The sequence below is a fragment of the Populus nigra genome, chromosome 5 (genome assembly GCF_951802175.1).
Source record: "Populus nigra chromosome 5, ddPopNigr1.1, whole genome shotgun sequence".
NCBI lineage: Eukaryota > Viridiplantae > Streptophyta > Magnoliopsida > Malpighiales > Salicaceae > Populus > Populus nigra.
The window spans coordinates 23,842,974-23,861,638 of NC_084856.1; the positions used below are offsets into that span (position 1 = coordinate 23,842,974).

The 18,665-nt window shown below is 37.1% G+C and overlaps 1 protein-coding gene and 2 pseudogenes across 2 annotated transcripts; 1 reads left to right on the top strand and 2 right to left on the bottom strand.

Annotated features, from left to right (window-relative positions):
- The first annotated feature begins 34 nt into the window (after positions 1-34).
- Positions 35-6,228, top strand: LOC133694148 (DEAD-box ATP-dependent RNA helicase 3, chloroplastic-like). 2 transcript variants are annotated; one of them, XM_062115602.1, is made up of 10 exons: positions 35-773; positions 1,089-1,225; positions 1,320-1,734; positions 1,999-2,097; positions 2,859-3,083; positions 3,576-3,953; positions 4,663-4,806; positions 4,907-5,002; positions 5,153-5,427; positions 5,882-6,228. In XM_062115602.1, exons 1-10 carry the CDS (start codon positions 294-296, stop codon positions 5,958-5,960), a joined length of 2,328 nt encoding a protein of 775 aa, XP_061971586.1. In that variant the 5' UTR covers positions 35-293; the 3' UTR covers positions 5,961-6,228. The 2 variants fall into 2 exon arrangements, with proteins under 2 accessions (XP_061971586.1, XP_061971587.1); XM_062115603.1 differs by having other exon boundaries at positions 4,913-5,002.
- A 1,750-nt stretch (positions 6,229-7,978) lies between these two features.
- On the bottom strand, positions 7,979-8,338 carry LOC133694929 (uncharacterized; annotated as a pseudogene).
- A 1,703-nt stretch (positions 8,339-10,041) lies between these two features.
- LOC133694930 (uncharacterized) lies at positions 10,042-12,747 on the bottom strand (annotated as a pseudogene).
- Positions 12,748-18,665: the final 5,918 nt, after the last annotated feature.

The following is an 18,665-nucleotide window of genomic DNA, read 5'->3' on the forward strand; positions in this document are numbered from 1 at the left end:
TTTGTTCAGGGCAGCAAGCATGGTTAAATACAGATATCTATCGTTCTATATTATTTATCGACAAGTAAAGGTTAAAGAGCAAAGGAAGAGGTGGAGGTTTCCAAGGCCACAAGTTTTTGAGAAGGCGCGCCCTTATCTTCCTTCTTCCCCTTCCCACTCTTACTTTGCACTTACACTACAAAGTCGCTCGCCGGCTACACCCCTTAAACATCACATTCTCTCTATACTTCCAACTCTCCCTTCCCTTCCCTTTAGCAGAGGGTGAAATTAAGAAGAAGAAGAATAAAAAAAAAATGGCTTCTACTTGTACTGTAATTGGGGTTTCTTCTCTTTTCCCTTCTACTACTACTAATAGTTGCAGAAGAGCAACGACGACGACACATTCGTCACCAGCTATACCATATCCTTCTTCGTCGTCTGCTCCTTTTTTGTCTGAAAGGCCTCCTCATTTCAATTCTTTAATAGCCAAAACGCAACTTAGCTTTAAACACAGCCTTATTATTAATAATAGCAGCAGCAGCTTCTCTCCTCCTAGTGCTATCGCTTCCCCAAATTCCATCCTCAGCGAAGAGGCCTTCAAGGGGCTAGATGGGTTTTCTGATTTCGAAGCTGATGTCGATGCCGGCGGTGCTGATGTCGATTACGCTTCTTCTGAAACTGAGCCAAGTAGCAATACTAGTGAGGACGAACTTGACGTTTCTAAATTGGGTTTGCCTCACCGCCTTGTCCAAACCCTCCAGAATCGAGGAATCACTCACCTTTTTCCCATTCAAGTCTGTACTTCCCTCTTTTCCTTTTATCTTGTTCTTGTTTGTTACTGCTATTTCTATCCTCTGGTTTTTATTATCACTATCATTATTTTTGTCACGTTCCATTACATTGCGCTCCACATTTCTTAGTTTACTCTTTTTCTTTGCTTTTTACTGCATTAATAATACATGCTGTTATTTGAGATATCATCAATGTCTCGTCCCTAATTTTCCTAGGACATCACTTGTTTGGGATATTTAGTTAGTTTACTTTCTTGTACAATGTTATTATCCCTTTTCTAACCACTTAAGTTATCCTTTTGATTTTCAATGATTTAGAGAGCTGTTTTAATTCCGGCTCTGGAAGGTCGAGATCTCATTGCTCGTGCAAAGACTGGGACTGGCAAGACATTAGCCTTTGGCATTCCGATCATCAAACGCCTTACTGAAGATGCTGAGCTAAGAGGTTCGCAAAGGTGGGTGCTCACTATACCTGCCTCACATGTCTTCTACCCTTTGTTAATGTGGATTCATGTGCTTCATTAATGTTTTTCTTTTGCTTCTTAACAGGCGAACTGGTAGGCTTCCTAAAGTTTTGGTCCTAGCACCTACTCGGGAGCTAGCAAAGCAAGTAGAGAAAGAAATTAAAGAGTCTGCACCTTATTTGAGCAGTGTTTGTGTCTATGGAGGGGTTTCGTATGTCACACAACAAAGTGCTCTTTCTCGTGGAGTTGACGTTGTGGTTGGAACTCCTGGTCGAATCATTGACCTATTGAAAGGTAACAGCCTCAAATTGGGAGAGGTTGAATATTTGGTCCTTGACGAGGCTGATCAAATGCTTTCATTTGGATTTGAGGAGGATGTGGAAGTTATTTTAGAAAATCTACCATCAAAGCGACAGAGCATGCTTTTCTCTGCAACTATGCCTACCTGGGTTAAAAAATTGGCAAGGAAATATTTGGATAATCCTTTGCAAATTGACTTGGTATAATCCCCTTTCTTTTATCATGTCTGTGTGTTCTTTGATTCTTGTTATGCAAGTTTCTGCTGGTACTGGATAATTAGAGAACTTTACTAGCACAGTATTTTTTGGAGTTGGGTGTGGAAAAGAAAAGAAAAAAATAAACAAAATGAATAAGTTACTGCGTGCACCTTGACAGTAAACAAGAAGATTAATAAATTTGTCTTATTTACCTTTGTGATGGATTTAAACCTAAAAATATGTTTGTTATCCTTTCCTCTTTCACAGGTTGGTGATCAAGAGGAAAAGCTGGCAGAAGGAATCAAACTTTATGCGCTATCAGCCACAGCAGCTTCGAAGCGTACCATTCTTAGTGATCTTGTAACGGTATGAGTTGGCAGTCCTGTCATTCAAAATCTGTATATGTCTTTATTATTGGAGTTTCTACAGGTGCCTGAGCCTGCATAAGTTCTGAAGAGAGCTTTGTTCGTGTTCCAGATGGTTTGTGCAAGCATTGCTCATTCAGAACAAAAAATAAAATAAAATAAAATGCTGCATTAGCTTACTTTCAAGAAAATAAAACTAAAAATATATCAATTTTGTCCTTGTAGTATGAGGTGTCAACATCCCATCATATCTTAATTGAAAAAAAAAAAAGGCATTGTAGGATCTTAACTTTTTTGCCCCAAAGAATATGTATACACTGTATTTAAAGATTCCAGGACTTCTTAAATAAACACTGTTAGTTTGCTATATTTTAGAGGATTGTCACAGAATCTGTGCAAGCAAACTTTGGAAAACTGAACTTGGGGAAGCACTTCCATGATAAGCAACAAAGACCATGCTAGAATTCTGTAGGCACACACTTGAATACTTTTCATTTAGAAAACCCTACAAAGATTTTGTTATACACTTTTATATGTGTCACTTACATCTATCTGAGTGAAAATCGGTACTTGCAGTGACAAACTTTTGTCTTTTATAATAAAACATTTACGTTGTTAGTAATTTTTTACTGTTGAATGCATTATTTGTTTCATACATTATCAATTACTGTCATGATAATGGGACTCATTATTGATTGAAGTGATTTCAGAACCAGAGGTAACTGTTGTTACTAAAGCAGAGAACATTTCCATTATATTTAGGTCTATGCAAAGGGTGGGAAGACTATTATCTTTACTCAGACCAAACGAGATGCTGATGAAGTCTCTATGGCGCTAACAAACACTATAGCTTCGGAGGCATTGCATGGAGATATATCTCAGCATCAGAGGGAGAGAACTTTGAATGGTTTTCGACAGGGAAAGTTCACTGTGCTTGTTGCCACTGACGTTGCATCTCGTGGGCTTGATATCCCAAACGTTGATTTGGTAAAGTCACGGAATTGCTATTGTTATGATTACATAAGAAATTTATATCACTCTTTTTGTAATGATTACATAAGACAGCTCTGTTCTTTTCGTAACTTTCTGATTTATTTTTATGTTAGTCAGTTTTGTGTGTTCTAAAAGCTGCAAGAATTGGGAGGGGGGGGGGGCTTTTTTTCTCTAAAAAACAAGCTGATATAGGCTCTCTTACCACAGTTAATATTGAAGATTAGATTTTGTGTGTTTTGGAACTCAGAGTATGGAATTTATCCCAGTAACTCTGAGTGAGACAGGTTAAGTTGTTATTATAATGATGTGAGAAAAGTGCTTCAATCATTATGAAAAGCATGAATGTAGATATATGATATTCAATGCCTAGATGACTTTTCACACAAGATCTTTCAATTGAATTTTTTCCATTCCTTTTTTTTTTATCCCAAGCACCCAGGTTGTTTTTTCAATAGCTAAGAAACTTGTGCTGGCCCTTTTCTCCAGATTATCCACTATGAACTTCCCAATGATGCAGAAACTTTTGTGCATCGCTCTGGTCGTACTGGACGTGCAGGGAAGGAAGGTACAGCCATTTTGATGTTCACTAGCAGTCAAAGGAGGACTGTCAGATCCCTTGAGCGTGATGCAGGGTGCAAGTTTGAGTTTGTTAGTCCACCAGCAATTGAAGAGGTTTTGGAGTCATCAGCTGAGCAAGTCGTTGCCACTCTAAGTGGAGTTCATCCTGAGTCTGTAGAGTTTTTCACCCCAACTGCCCAGAAATTGATTGAAGAACAAGGAACAAATGCTCTTGCTGCTGCACTAGCACATTTGAGTGGATTTTCTCAGCCTCCTTCATCTCGGTCTCTCATTAGCCATGAACAAGTAAATAACTAGCAATCAGATTTCAAATTTTAACGAAGTGCTTGATTTTTCTTTTAGGCATTGCTCCTCATGAAATTTGCAGATTTGATGTGATCTAATGTGCAATGATTGCTTGTTTCCTTTTTTAATCAGGCTAGTCTCTAGCTGGACAGTAATTTAGTAACTTACTGCTTCTGTTTAAATAATATTAAGAAATCGCTCGCAAAAAGTGCATTATTTGCAATGCAAGTGGTTGGTAGGACTGCTTGCTTTTCTCTCACATTTTCACTCAATCATGCTGAAGACAACTTGCCATAACACCTGTGATCATGTTCCATGGATGCTAGTATTGCTGTCAACTAAATTCCCTGATTTCTCAGAAACCATGTTTACTTAATTGTACATGCAGCCTTGGCACATTCCTGAGTCTGTTATTTTCTGTAGCAAACTTCTAGAAGCATTTCCTTTTCTGATTAACATGTAGATGATATCCTTTTTCTACTCCAGAAATGTAGTAAATATGCAACCCATCAGGTATTATGAGTAGGATGTGGTCTGGTATTTTGTTTATTCGTTTTCTGTGCTTGACAACTTATCTATTTGCTATTTTTAATTTTTTCTTTAGATAATTGCTGTATATTTGTTTCCTTTACTATTATAGGTGGACTACAACCTTTATAGCTATTTTAGCATCTTGCTGTTAACTTGAACTGGACCTCTGTATCTGCAGGGATGGGCAACGTTACAGTTGACTCGGGATCCAACATATTCTAGAGGGTTTCTATCTGCTAGATCTGTTACTGGATTTCTTTCTGATGTTTATCCTGCAGCAGCTGATGAAGTTGGAAAAATACATGTTATTGCAGATGAAAGGGTGTGTTTCTGCAAAATGTTTTGAACATGTTCAGTGGATTCTTTTCTTCTTGATGCATTTCATTCTTTAAAACAAGTTAAATATAATAAGTTTATATCAGGTTCAGGGAGCAGTTTTTGATCTTCCAGAGGAGATTGCAAAAGAATTGTTGAATAAGCAAATACCACCTGGAAACACTATTGCAAAGATCACCAAGGTTCTTTTTAGATTTTGGCCACTCATTATCATTGTTTCTACATGACCACTTAGGCTGCTTGAATTAGCTGCACTGATAGTATACAGCCTAAAATCCGTAGATTATGTCTCTGGCAGAGTAGTAAAATCTTTTTATTAACTTTGTTTGCAGTTGCCTGCATTGCAAGATGATGGTCCTCCAGGTGATTTTTATGGAAGGTTTTCTAGTAGGGATCGTCCTGCTAGAGGGGGTCCTAGGGGCCAGAGAGGTGGCTTTAGATCTTCCCGTGGTCGGGGAAGTGGTAGAGATTCTGATGATGGTGGAACGTACAGGCGTGGTGGTCGAAGTAACAGTAATGAGAATAGTTGGTCCCAGATGTCGAGAAGCAGTGGAGATGATTGGCTGATAGGTGGTAGAAGATCAAGCAGGCCACTATCTCGGGATAGGTATATTCTTTTGTCATAGCAAACTTGGGTTCATTTTTCCAGTCAATATTGCTAGTATGATTAACCTTAAAGCATAAGCCACAATATCAATAGCAATGACAGCTTTAGTGGGCTCATCTCTTGGCCAAGACTTGCTTGCGTTGGTTGAATCCAGTAATCATGCACTCGATCAGATCTTTGGTGACCCCAATAGGATGAGATTTGGGTACATGCATGATGTTGGCAACTGGTGGATTTCTTTTTTGTTTTTCTCCTGTTTTTTTTGTTTCCTTTTTTTCCACTGTTGTGTTTGTTATCTTTTGCTGTTTGTTTCCTTTTTTGCCACTGTTGTGTTTGTTATCTTTTGCTGTTTTGTGTGATTGAGGGTTTGGACATATTTGATCATACAAGTTTCAGTCATCTATTATATATAGATACGTTGAAATTGACATGACATTTTTATTGTGCATAATAGAAGCTTTGGAGGCTCTTGTTTTAATTGTGGGCGGTCAGGGCACAGAGCATCAGAATGCCCTAACAAGAAAGATTTTTAGTTGTCTTGTGGATTTTTGGCATTGTGAAGACTTGTGGATTTTTGGCATTGTGAAGAAGTTGGAGACTGCTGCCGTTGGGGATGCTGGGAATTGTTTTCTATTTTGTTTGCAATTGTAGGCCTGATAACATTCCCATGAAAAGGAGGGGATTCAATTTGAAATTGGTTCACTCATGTGTGGTGGATTTGATATTTTATTTTCTGCTTTGATCGAACAATTCTTTTCTAAGATTATCATTCAAACCTTTATAAAACTAACCTTTACAAAACTTACAAAACTTACGTACAACCATGCTCTCATGCTTGCTAATGGCACATTTTATCTTATACTAGTTAAAATATACTGCATATTTGCTAACAAATATGTATTTTTCATTCTATGAGATTGAAATAGGTATTTGTTTTTGTAGTTTTTGTTTCATTTCATTTCAATTAGTGAGGAGATAATCTTCAATACTTTCCTAGTAGGTAGTACCAATGAGTTTTATTTTAGCAAATAATTTTTTATTTTTAGACAAGTTAGATCAATTAAAAAAGTGATTCATATCACAATTTCACCTATTAAAAATGCCAAGGGCATGATAGTTAAAAGTGGGGGTCTCAACTTTGTCGCTACTTTGGTATTATTGTTGGGGTAACTTTGCTTGTAGCTATAATGGTGTAACATGTAAGTTCCATCGGGTTTGAATAAGTTGTAAATTCAAGATTGGATACAACTACTACTATGTAAATGTATCTAGTATCTACACTAGCTTTGAGATCACAAAAAATTTTGCAAGTAAAAACATTATAAAAATAAAAGCTAATTCTAATTTTTTTTATTCAATACAACAAGAAAAAATTAAAAAGACTAAAAACAAAATTGGATTGCAAAAAATATAACGTGACCAAAAATATTAAAGTGGACAAGAGAGATGTGAGAAAAAGAAGTAAATAAAAGAAAAGTTTGGAAGAAGGAGGAGCCAAAGAAGAGGAGACGGGGGAGGAGTCAACAACCCTGCAACTTTTATTAATTCATTAAAACTATCTATAACGTGAAAAATTATATATAAATAGTAAAAGCCAAATCATGACCTATTAAATAAAATTGTTCAATAAAATAATAAAAACAATCCTAATTAATAAATACAAATTAAAAATACAAGTACACGCGCTTGGACATTCTAAATCTCTCGAGATCAAAAAGTGATAATTTCATCCTTATATATACATACACGTTATCTATGACATTGTTCTAATGTCTCCATCACATTCCACGCTACGAGGTTAAAGGAGACCAATAGGTGATCTCTTCCAAATAGACACACAAAGACTAATGTAAACATGTGCTTTTGTAAAGCAAGGCATTAACAATGATCAAGATTCAAGACTTCCATGCCAGAATTCTTTAGGCTTTAGCGTTTAGGGGTTGGGAGTTGAGGGTTGCGGTTAGGAGTTTGGGGGTTGGGGGTTCGGGTTACAGGTTTCGGTTTCACGGGTTCGGGTTTTCGGGTTTAGAGTTTGGGTTTAAGTTTGTTTCGGGTTTGGGGTTTGGGATTTTTAGGTTTTGTGGTTTTCAAGTTTAGGGTTTTAGGTTTTGGGTTTAAGTTTTAGGGTTTGGGATTTCAGGTTTCGGGTTTTAGGGTTTTGGGTTCGGGATTAGGGGGTTTGGGTTTCGGGTTTTCGGGGTTCGAGGGTTGGGGGTTCGGGTTTCGAGGTTTGGGCCCTTCAACATTCCCATAGGCATACATATTTTGGGAATGAAAGAGCTTTTTCTTCTTCTTTTTTAAGTATTTTTAAATTGAAAAAATATTAAATTAATATTTTTTAAAATATTTTCTAATAAGTTTGGTGTAATATTAAAAATAAAAAAAATTCAATTTTTTTATTTTAATATATTTTTAAATAAAAAATTATTTTAAAAACACAAAAAAATAGGACAAAAAATTTACTGGAACAAAAGAAAATAATTAAATTATAAACTAATATTATAGCCTTCCTACCACAAAGTACAAGTGAGAGAATTGTGATGATTATGGTTTATAATTTAAGGGGGAGAAATCTAATTCTGCGGCGATAGCAGAATGCATTACGGAGTCTAGACCAAACCAACCTTCTAAGTTTCCGAACAGATCTTAGTTTGAGTCACATCACTCTCTTCACTCTAATAAATGAACCCTTGATCCTTTCTGTTACGGTTCTTTTCCTACAGAATTGGTAGCTTCTAAGAAATAACTGTCTCTTCTCCATCATCATCATCGAGCTGCTACTGTAATGCTTTGAAGTAGTAGCGTTACTATGTCCTTCTAATAACTCATTCCAAGCACCGCTGCTGCCGCTCCTCAACAATGGAGTTGGCCCCATATGCTGAATAGTACTGTAACTGTAGTTGCGATTCATTACTAGAGTCATGATATGATATGATATGAATATCCTGCTACCTGCAGGTTATATATGTGTGCATGAAAAGAAAGGAAAGGAAGAAAGAAAGAAAGAAGATATTATCTATGATCTAGAATAAAATAAAACAGGCGAGGGTTTTTAAAAGAAGGAATAAGCCAGTGCTAGCAACTTAATTTAATTAAATTAAATTAAGTAGGGGAGAAGGGAGTATTTGGTTTACGTTCCAAGGGAATATAAATAAATAAATAAATAAATAAATAAACATTTCTTGTTCTTTAGTATTAAACGAGCAGGGGGCGCCGCCGCAGCAAGCAGTAGGAGCTGTTTTTACCTAAGCCAGACTTTTCCTTACTTATTTTATAGTCTTAACACGTTGAGCTGGGCTGGATGGGTGGTCACGTGCCTTTTGTGCTGTGTTGTTCTCTCCCTTTTCTTCTCTCCCCTATCCCATGGATACATATAGGGTCATGATGTGTGATGAATGCAGATGGCTGGTTGGGTATGAAAACAATTTCCGGGGATAGATTGGTTTGGATTAATCTTGTCCGACCTAATCGTCATCGACCATCACCATCTCACTAGTAATTGTTTCCCTAACCAAGTTCTATTAGCCAAGTACATTCTCTTTTCTCTACCATTTTTTGGATCAATGCAATCCATCCATCCATCCCCATTGAAATTCAAACAATATTGTAAGTAGTGTTTAGTGTTTCCTAGACAACTTTCTTTCAAGATCATCAGGTCCCGATAATGATCCTCAAATAATCATAACATGTGTCAAGTAGAAGCATTCAGTTCAGTTCATGTCTGCGAGAAAATAACTGTGACAAAGGGAAAAAAACGCTCTTGTCAGAATGCTTAGCTTTGACTCTGAATTATTGATCAAATTATCAAATAAGGTATAGAAAATGACTACTAACATTAGCACACAAAACCTGCCTTTCAAGTCTAAACATTCAGTATGAAAAAAAATTAGTCGTCAACATTATTAGATACCTACAATCAAGAAACATGTACTTCTGGGCTTACCATGAGTGAGTTGCCTTTCACACCAAGACTTGTATCAAATCCAGCCATACACACAAATCTAAAATAGCAGTACTTACAGGAGTCTTATTCCAACAAACTAAGTAAAATAAATCATCCAATTGTGAAAAAAAATCTAATTAAAGAAATTTCTACCATGCCAAATAACTAATTCAGCTTTAACGAGCACAAAAGTCAAAAATGCTTTACCTTATTCTGTAATAGATTCAAAACATAAAAATCAAAAAGATTATTCGTGGGTGGGTGATTAATTTGTTCTACCTGGTACAATCATCAAGGGCAACAATTAGAATCATCAATTTATCTAATTTAAAAGACAAAATTAAAACATTCACGAAAGATATGACTACAATAACAGAGCATCCCACGCAATTAAGAAAGATTTCCTGTCAAAGTAGAATTGTGGAAACCTTTTTTATTTGTCACAATATCAAACTTATGGGCATAAACTATGCTATATATATGCAGATCCAGCATCAAACTTCCAATCACATAACCACCAAGAAAAGCTATAAGTACCCTATCCTCTATAGTATGACACAATAAAAATGGTTATGACAACAATGGCAAACCAAAGTGTAAGTAGCCATGATGAGTTAAATCCACAACTCAAATAATGGCCTTGGGTTAGCACTTATGGAACAGCAGAAACAAGTTCACAACCCAATTTCATATTGCAAATGTAATATCTAAAACTTTCTTTTCTAGAACGCAAGTGGAAGCAGGGTGGACAATCACTGATATTCTAAGGGTAAAAAACAATCCAACCATTTTCACGATGAACCTATAATGTCTTAAGTATGACATCTAAAAGTTATGTATCGACAAAGAATAATGGGTAACAAAGGCAGATAACCCTAGATGGGGCAATTAAATCGCAATCAAAGGGTCCTGACTTCAACAACTGGAATGCTTAAACCAAACGAAAGTAGAGGATCGAGGACTACAAAACACTCTTGAGATTAGCTTTCCTGGAGCAAAAAGATGACCTCATATTCCTCAACTCCCTTTTTGAAGGAAACTTTTCTTACCCATTTGTTGCAGTTCCCCCATTCTTGTCACCTAATCCTAGTTTCATTTGCAGCAACAACTTTTGCAGGGTAGTTGGAGAAGTCCTTGTCAATAAGCGACATATCATATGGCGAGGATAAAGAATCAGAAGCACCTAAAAGGTGGGAAGATTTCATTACATCAGAATGTGCAGGATGGGGCACTGAGGAATCATTTTTGGGGGTGCTTGTGGCAGAGGAAGAGTGACTGGATAGCTCATCCATCTTGTTTCCAAACATGAGTTTGTTTTTTCTCACATCATCCATCTCCTGGCCAGTTGGCACAAAGGTGCGCGAGCGATACTTTTTTGTTCCATCATCACCCTCAGTATGGTTGTATAGCACATAATCATGATAAGTTGGTGCAAACTGCAAATAACTTAATAATCATTAGAATTGCCATAGGCAGTTTTTGAAAGAACCCATGGGAAGAAACAAAAACTTGTAGGCATACCTAGTGAACAGTGTCATGGTATAAGTCATTCAACTTCAAGGCATGTGCAAGACTACGTGTCAGATCACATGAACCAGCAATATTTGCACCAACATACTCTTTGTATGGAAATGTATAAAGATGACCAACAACAGCTATAAGCATCTCAACGCATATAATAAAATCTTGAAACTGAGCAGCTTTTTCTGCATCCTTAATGAATCCAGACTTTGCAGCCAGAAAAACCAGAACTCCCTAAAGAAGAAAGAAAAGAAACATGACTAGAAGATCCCCAAGCTCATATTTTTTTATTCCTTTTTTTTTATTCTCAGTTGATAAATTTAACACACTAAACCTAAACACTGCAAAGAAGAAAAACAACAAACAGAAGACACAACTATCATGTACAAGTATATCCCCTTCCAGTTCTAAGAGAAAGTACACAGCTCAAACAACATTATACCTCTCTTAGAAAAAGGAATGCATGTTATACTTAGGAATTTGATGCAGGAAGAAAGTCAGAATAACAATAAAATGAAAATTTTCTAAGAAATTTATTTTCTTTCCTAGCAGAAAAGATCCTATCTAGTAAATTAGTCCTATTGAGTCTAGACAATCCTGTTCTAGATATTTTTTTTAATTGAGATACTTATTGAGTATTTAAATGTCTTCTTTATGGTTAACTGTGTTTTAGGGTGGGGGGATTTCAATTGAGAGCTTTCGAGAAATAAGGTTTGAGAGTTGCCAAAGTACTAAAGTTATATTGCTATTTAAACTACTTGATTTCTTGAGGACTTCAATTAAAGTTTTCATTAATATACTCTATTATCTTGTTTTGGTTTTGTTCTTTATTATGTTGCACCAGAATTGTTCTACAGTGACTACGCATAACTTTATTTTTGCATCAAAGAAATGCTAAAACTCTGCAACTTGTGCACAAACAGTGAATAGGAAAGGTAAAAGCCACCAAAAGTTCTAAAAAATATAATTGTCTAAAACTAGCAGCACAACTTTTAGCAGTCAAAAAAGGCTGATTACATGTGCCCTTGGACATATAGGGTACAAAATATGTTATATCAAACTAAAACTTGTAGCAAGTTTAACAGATAAGAAGCCAGGCAAGAGGTTGCGTACAGGTCAAGCCATTTTTAAATCCAATATGCATACCCTTGAAAATGTTCCTCAACACACAAGAGAATCATGTGTTGTCTTTGCTCTTCATGGACATCACATAGCATGAAACTATTAGCACATTGTGTGCAAACAAAACTTTACAATCAGTCTGTAAAGCTTTGCAATGATAACAAACTGTGGATAAAATTTTACCTGCCAGTATGTCAAGAAAACAACAGATTTGATGATGATAAACTTTGGAACTGGATTGAAAGGCTGAAGTAGATCTTTGCATGCCACATAAAACAATGCCAAAGCATACAACGCCAGAGTATAGGAGATTATGTATATAATGGTGAGATACAAATATGATTGTTTAGGACTGAAATTTTCATCCATGTATTTCCCTTTTGCATAAAGTATATGTAACAGCAACTAAGAAGGGCTTCAGAATCACAAATTGCAAACAACCCTGCTTGCACCTTTCGAATAAAACGGCTGCATTGAATCCAAACTCAAACTCAGACATAAATTAATGATAAAAGCCTTCACAGAAAATAGGACTGTAGACTATCCAATCCATATTTTCTAACCAAAAAGAGAAAATGAGATTTGAGCATGCCAAAAGCCATAGAAGAAGAGAAACTCACCCATTCAGCGGTATGAGAGGAAAGCAACAAGTCATCAGACACCATGATGGCTTCATAGCCCGACCACTTAAACTTAGCACAACTGCTCCGGGGCCACCAACCCAAGCCAGACATAAGGATATAAAGTTATAAATGACCCAAGCTTCATAACTGAAACAGTAAACCAATCATTAGCATATATGGTTCATACAGTATATACACAGATAAAGCTTAACCCATGTAACTATTATTAGTATGTGAGCCACTTGTCCAAGTAAATTTTTTGGGTTATAGTGGGATGCTGGAGAAGGTCGCTTATTCATTCCCAGGTGCATATGGTAGAACGACAAGGAATAATAGTGGTGTCAAGTGAAAGGATCGATAACACAATGAAAGTAGAAAAACATTGAGCTGGTTACCGTCACAATTTGGTTAGACAATGTTAGAAAGGGGAAGATAGGCAATCTATGCTGCTGCAGAACATATAAAAGACTTCCTGACCCAAAGTGGCACCTCAAGAGCTTGTCAAATGACACAACAGCTAGATATGTGGATCTAACCCAGGACAGACCACTTGTGGGCCACAGAAGAACCCTTGGGTTGATTCCTAGTGGAACTAAGCCATCCAACATGATAATAACACTACTATAACAACCACCATCACCAGGCAATATTTGTAACCAACCATTCTTTCCCAGAAAATCTTAGTGTTTATAGACCTTAAATGCCCTGCTGATTCGATCTACAATTGCAATGATGTACACTATATGTCTTACTGATATAATCTGTATGTCCGAAGGAGTACTTCAACTATGCATATGTATTTTGAAGCAAAAAAGAAAAAGATAAACAAACAATTGACGATGACAAGTAATCAATAATTCCAAGATCAAATGGGAATGTTTGCAGATGCTTGCTATTTTGATAGAAAATATGTTGTGACATTTGGATATAAATACAGATCTTTATACATTGTATATAAATAGATAGAGCTACTGCAATTTTTTTAATGAAATGAAATACATGTACGCTTACACTTCACATATGGAATTGAAATAGATAGAACTCTCTGGAAAAATCAGGGACAAGAAAGACAGCAATGCATAAACCTGTGAATGTTTAACCAATAGAAAATTTCTCAGTTACACCTTTCTAAAGCAGTTAAAGGAACAAGACAAACAGATTGTTCCACACAATTTGTGAATCAACTAACAAGCACAAAGTATGCTTTCTTTGAATTTTGAGACCATCCGTTCACAAATATGTATTTGAATATGTTTAACTAGCTGCTGAGGGTGAAGGATTTTTATTTAATGAAAGCCAGCCAAACAACTCTAAAATAACCTGGAAAGGGTGGTAGAAGAAAACAGATTGTTGCTCTTAGCAAGTCCCTGTGAAAAGGAGCATTTTTTTCTTCATTTATTGTTCACTCCACTACAAGAAAGTCTGAATACGTAGACCAATAACCAACCTATTTCTATTACCTGTCCAGTTAGCGGGTTATTCATACAATAATAAACCTCACTCTTCCAGTAACTTTAGTAACTAATGCGGTCTTTGTATTAACGACAATTAGAAATTCCATAACAAATAACCTCTTCACTTTTTTTCCTTTAACACACAAATTATGCATGTTTCGTTATACAACATCTTAATTATTAATAAAACCTTTTTCTACTCACTCTTTTTCCATTCTTTAAAAAAAATAGAACACAAAGTCCGTTAGATTATATGCACATGTTTTTTCATTATTTACTATCTTGGTTATTTAATAAAATCTCTCTCTCTCTCACTCACACACACACAATACAAGCAACTTACCCTTTTTGCCTTCATGTTTCTTAATTGAACTATTATAAATATAATAGTAGCAAGTGAGAAAGAAGAGAAGCACAAACCGGGACCATAAAGATGATGCGGACAATGTATCTCTGATACATAGGTTTAGTATAATTCAAAAGGTGCCTGTAGATGTGGAAAATGGGCAAACTCGGCCTAGCCAGCCAAGCTGGGATCGTTCCCAAGGAAAATGCCCACACTGTGGCCTGCCAGGACACTCCAAGAGTCGTTGTTTTGAGCTGATTGGATATCCTGAGAATTGGGATAAAACCCGTGATCCTCGGTGCAACAAGTCACGAGCCTCGATTGCAGAAACCAGGACGAATTCAGACCAGATAGCAGACAAGGCATCTGCCATGGTTGCTGCAACAGGTAGAGATGGTAAGGCACTAAGTACTTCTACTTCTGTTATGAATAATACATGGATAATTGATTCCGGAGTTACTGAACATATGACTTGCGATTCTAGACAGGTTCCATCACTAAAAATATAAGCCCAAACCGAGGTCAATGTTGCTAATGGTAATTTCATCCCTGTTATTAGGGAAGGCACTGTTTCCCTTACTGATACCATGGAACTTGACACTGTTCTTGTGGTTCCTTCTTTAAACTATAATTTGTTGTCTGTTGCTCAAATAACCCTTACCTTACATTGTTTGGTTATTTTTTGGCCCTATTTTTGTGTTTTTAAGGATATCCGGACGCGGAAGACGATTGGTTATGGTATTAGAAGAGGAAAACTTTATTACTTGGAACTGACCACCAGAAGTTCTAGCTTGCTGACTCAAGCGCTTTCCAGTTATGGGTCTCAAAGGAATACTAATAAAGTGTCGGATATCTGGATGTGGCACAGACGTCTTGGGCATGCTTCCTTCAGCTATCTACATAAGTTATTTCCTAGTTTGTTTGTCAGGAGTGATGTTTCCCAATTTAAGTGTGATGTTTGTGAAATGGATAAGAGCCATCGAACCTCTTTTCCTCCAAGTTTCAATAAAAGTACCATTCCTTTTATGATTGTGCATTCTGATATATAGGGACCGTCGAAAATAGCTACTCTTGGTGGTGCTCACTGGTTTGTTACTTTTATTGATGATTGTACCAGAATGACTTGGGTTGCTTTGTTGAAATCAAAAAGCGAAGTCAGTTCAGCCTTTCAGAGGTTTCATAAAATGATTACGGTGCAATACAACAGCAAGATCCAAGTTCTTAGAAGTGACAATAGGGGTGAATATGTTAATTTAGAACTTCGTTCCTTCCTGGAACTGCATGGGATTGTTCATCAGACCACGTGTCCGTATACTCCTCAACAGAATAGGGTTGCTGAACGAAAAAATAGACACCTGTTAGAAATGGTTCGTGCTTCACTCATTGCAGCACATCTGCCTCTACAGTATTGGGGAGAGGCGCTTACATCCGCAGCTTATCTTATTAATCGTCTTCCTTCTCATACTATCAACTTCCATACACCATTTCAGGCTCTCACATCTCAGATTAGCAGTCCACCGACTCCTAATCTTCCCCCTCGGGTCGTGGGGTGTGTAGCTTTTGTTCACCTGCATCCTCCTCAACGGCATAATAAACTGGAACCTCGCGCCATTCGTTGTGTTTTTTTGGGCTATGCTACTACCCAGAAAGGGTATCGTTGTTATCATCCTTCGAGTAAAAGAATGTTTATTACACAGGATATGAATTTTCATGAGAATGAAATGTTTTTTGGACCTTCCACGTCCTCACTTCAGGAGGAGTATCGAAGCAGTGAAGTTCTGACCTGAGATAATACTGAAGTTTTGACATTTGATTACTCTTCTATGGCTAGAAACGAGCTACACGAAGAGCAACCAGTGCAGTCATCACGCCCAGAGTACACATCACCTGGATAAGAGCAGCAATCCCTATGTTATGGTGATCAGGCTACTAAAAACAATGATTTTAAGGAGCAACAAACATTGCAGGAGGAAGAACAGCCCACTGGTCCCACGAGGTTGGGGCTTGATAATGAGCTGCAGCCTACTACTTATAATAGAACCGAGCAACAACTGCAGCAATTGTCACAAGATTTTTCTTCTGATGGTATACATGATCCAAGTATGAACTCATCCTTTGTTAATTCTCATAACCAATCGTCTCCCACACCGGATGCAATTCCACCCCGTCACCTTCCAGAGCGTATTAATCGAGGTATTCCCAAACCTATTTACGAGGCAGATCTTAAGTGTAAACACAAGTATTCCATGAGTGAGCCAAATTCTGATTCAAGAGTGAGATACCCATTAAACAATTATGTGTCTACCGGTCACCTGTCAGAATCAAATAAGTCATTTGTATATCAATTATCTACTGTATCTATTCCTAACAGTGTGCAGGAGGCCTTAGCAGATTCCTGTTGGAAAGATGCAATGAATGAAGAATTGAGATCGTTGAAGAAGAATGCTACCTGGGAAATAACTGACTTACCAGCTGGGAAGAAATCTGTGGGATGCAAATGGGTCTATATAGTGAAATACAAAGCAGATGGAACAATAGATCGCTTTAAGGCAAGATTGGTGGCAAAGGGATATACACAGAAATATGGCATCAACTACACTGATACATTTGCACCAGTGGCAAAAATCAACACAGTTCGTGTTCTACTGTCCTTAGCAGCAAATCTAGATTGGCCTTTGCAACAATTTGATGTAAAAAAATGCATTCCTCCATGGAGATTTAACTGAGGAGATTTACATAGACCTTCCACCCGGATGGAGTGATCCGGACATACGGAAACCCAAGGTATGTAGACTTAAGAAATCATTATATGGGTTGAAGCAGTCTCCACGAGCCTGGTTTGGTAGGTTTACCAAATCAATGAGAGCATTCAGGTATAGACAAAGTAATTGGGATCACACGTTATTCCTGAAACACCGGGATGGAAAGGTTACAACTCTCATTGTATATGTGGATGATATGGTAGTTACTGGTAACGATCCTGCTGAGCAAGCAGTCTTGAAAAACTATTTGTCCACAGAATTTGAAATGAAAGATCTTGGTTCTTTAAAATATTTTCTTGGAATTGAAGTGTCGAGGTGCAAGTCCGGGATATTTCTATAGCAAAGAAAGTATGTTCTTGACCTATTAAAAGAAACCGGTATGACAACGTGCAAGCTGGTATCCACTCCGTTGGCTGAAGGAATGAAGTTGGGTATTGATCGGACCCAAGGATCGATTGATAAAGGGAGGTATCAACGGTTAGTAGGAAGATTGATGTACTTGAGTCACACTAGACCGGATCTGTCTCATGCCTTGAGCGTAATTAGTCAATATATGCACAATCCAGGAGAACAACAAATGAGTGCAGTCATGAGAATATTGAGTTACTTGAAAGGAAGCCCTGGTAAAGGAGTTCTATTTTGAAAAAACAGGCATTTCAAAATTGAGTGCTATACGAATGCTGATTGGGCCGGATCCACGGATGATAGGCGTTCGACATCCGGGTATTTTACCTTTGTTGGAGGAAATCTAGTAACGTGGAGAAGTAAGAAGAAAATGTTGTGTCAAGATCAAGCGCAGAAGCTGAATTTAAAGGCATGGCACTCGGTATCTGTGAAATCTTGTGGCTTAAGTTTCTATTACAAGATGTGGGGGTCAACCATAGCCAACCGATGAAGTTATTTTGTGACAATAAAGCTGCTCGTGATATTGCTCATAACCCAGTGCAACATGATAAGACCAAACATGTAGAGGTTGATCGGTTCTTTATTAAAGAAAAGCTAGATAACAAAGTAATTGAGGTTCCTCCCATAGGAACGGATGACCAAGTAGCAGATATCCTCACTAAGGCGGTTTCTAGTAACAAGTTCTCCAGGTTTCTTGACAAGTTGGGCATGTGCGACATCTATGCACCAACTCGAGGGGGAATGTTAACTTGTATTAGGATTCCTACAATTTGCGGGATTCCTACAATATTTGGTTTCCTAGTTTAGAAAGTAATTAGTCTTTCCTTATTCTGTTAGGAAAGTGTAAGGTTGTATATATATACCTGTTGTATGACGAAAACAGAGAATAAGAAAGCATTAATTCTTCTAAAAATAACGAGCGTAAGAAGTAGATACAAACAAACCTCAGGAGAAACAATGAGTTAATAATCTTCGTAAGATTGGAGGAGGAAGAGAGCTTCGAAAATTGCAAACCCTAACTGAATCATTACTGTCAGTAAGAGAGAGGAGAAAAATGAAAAA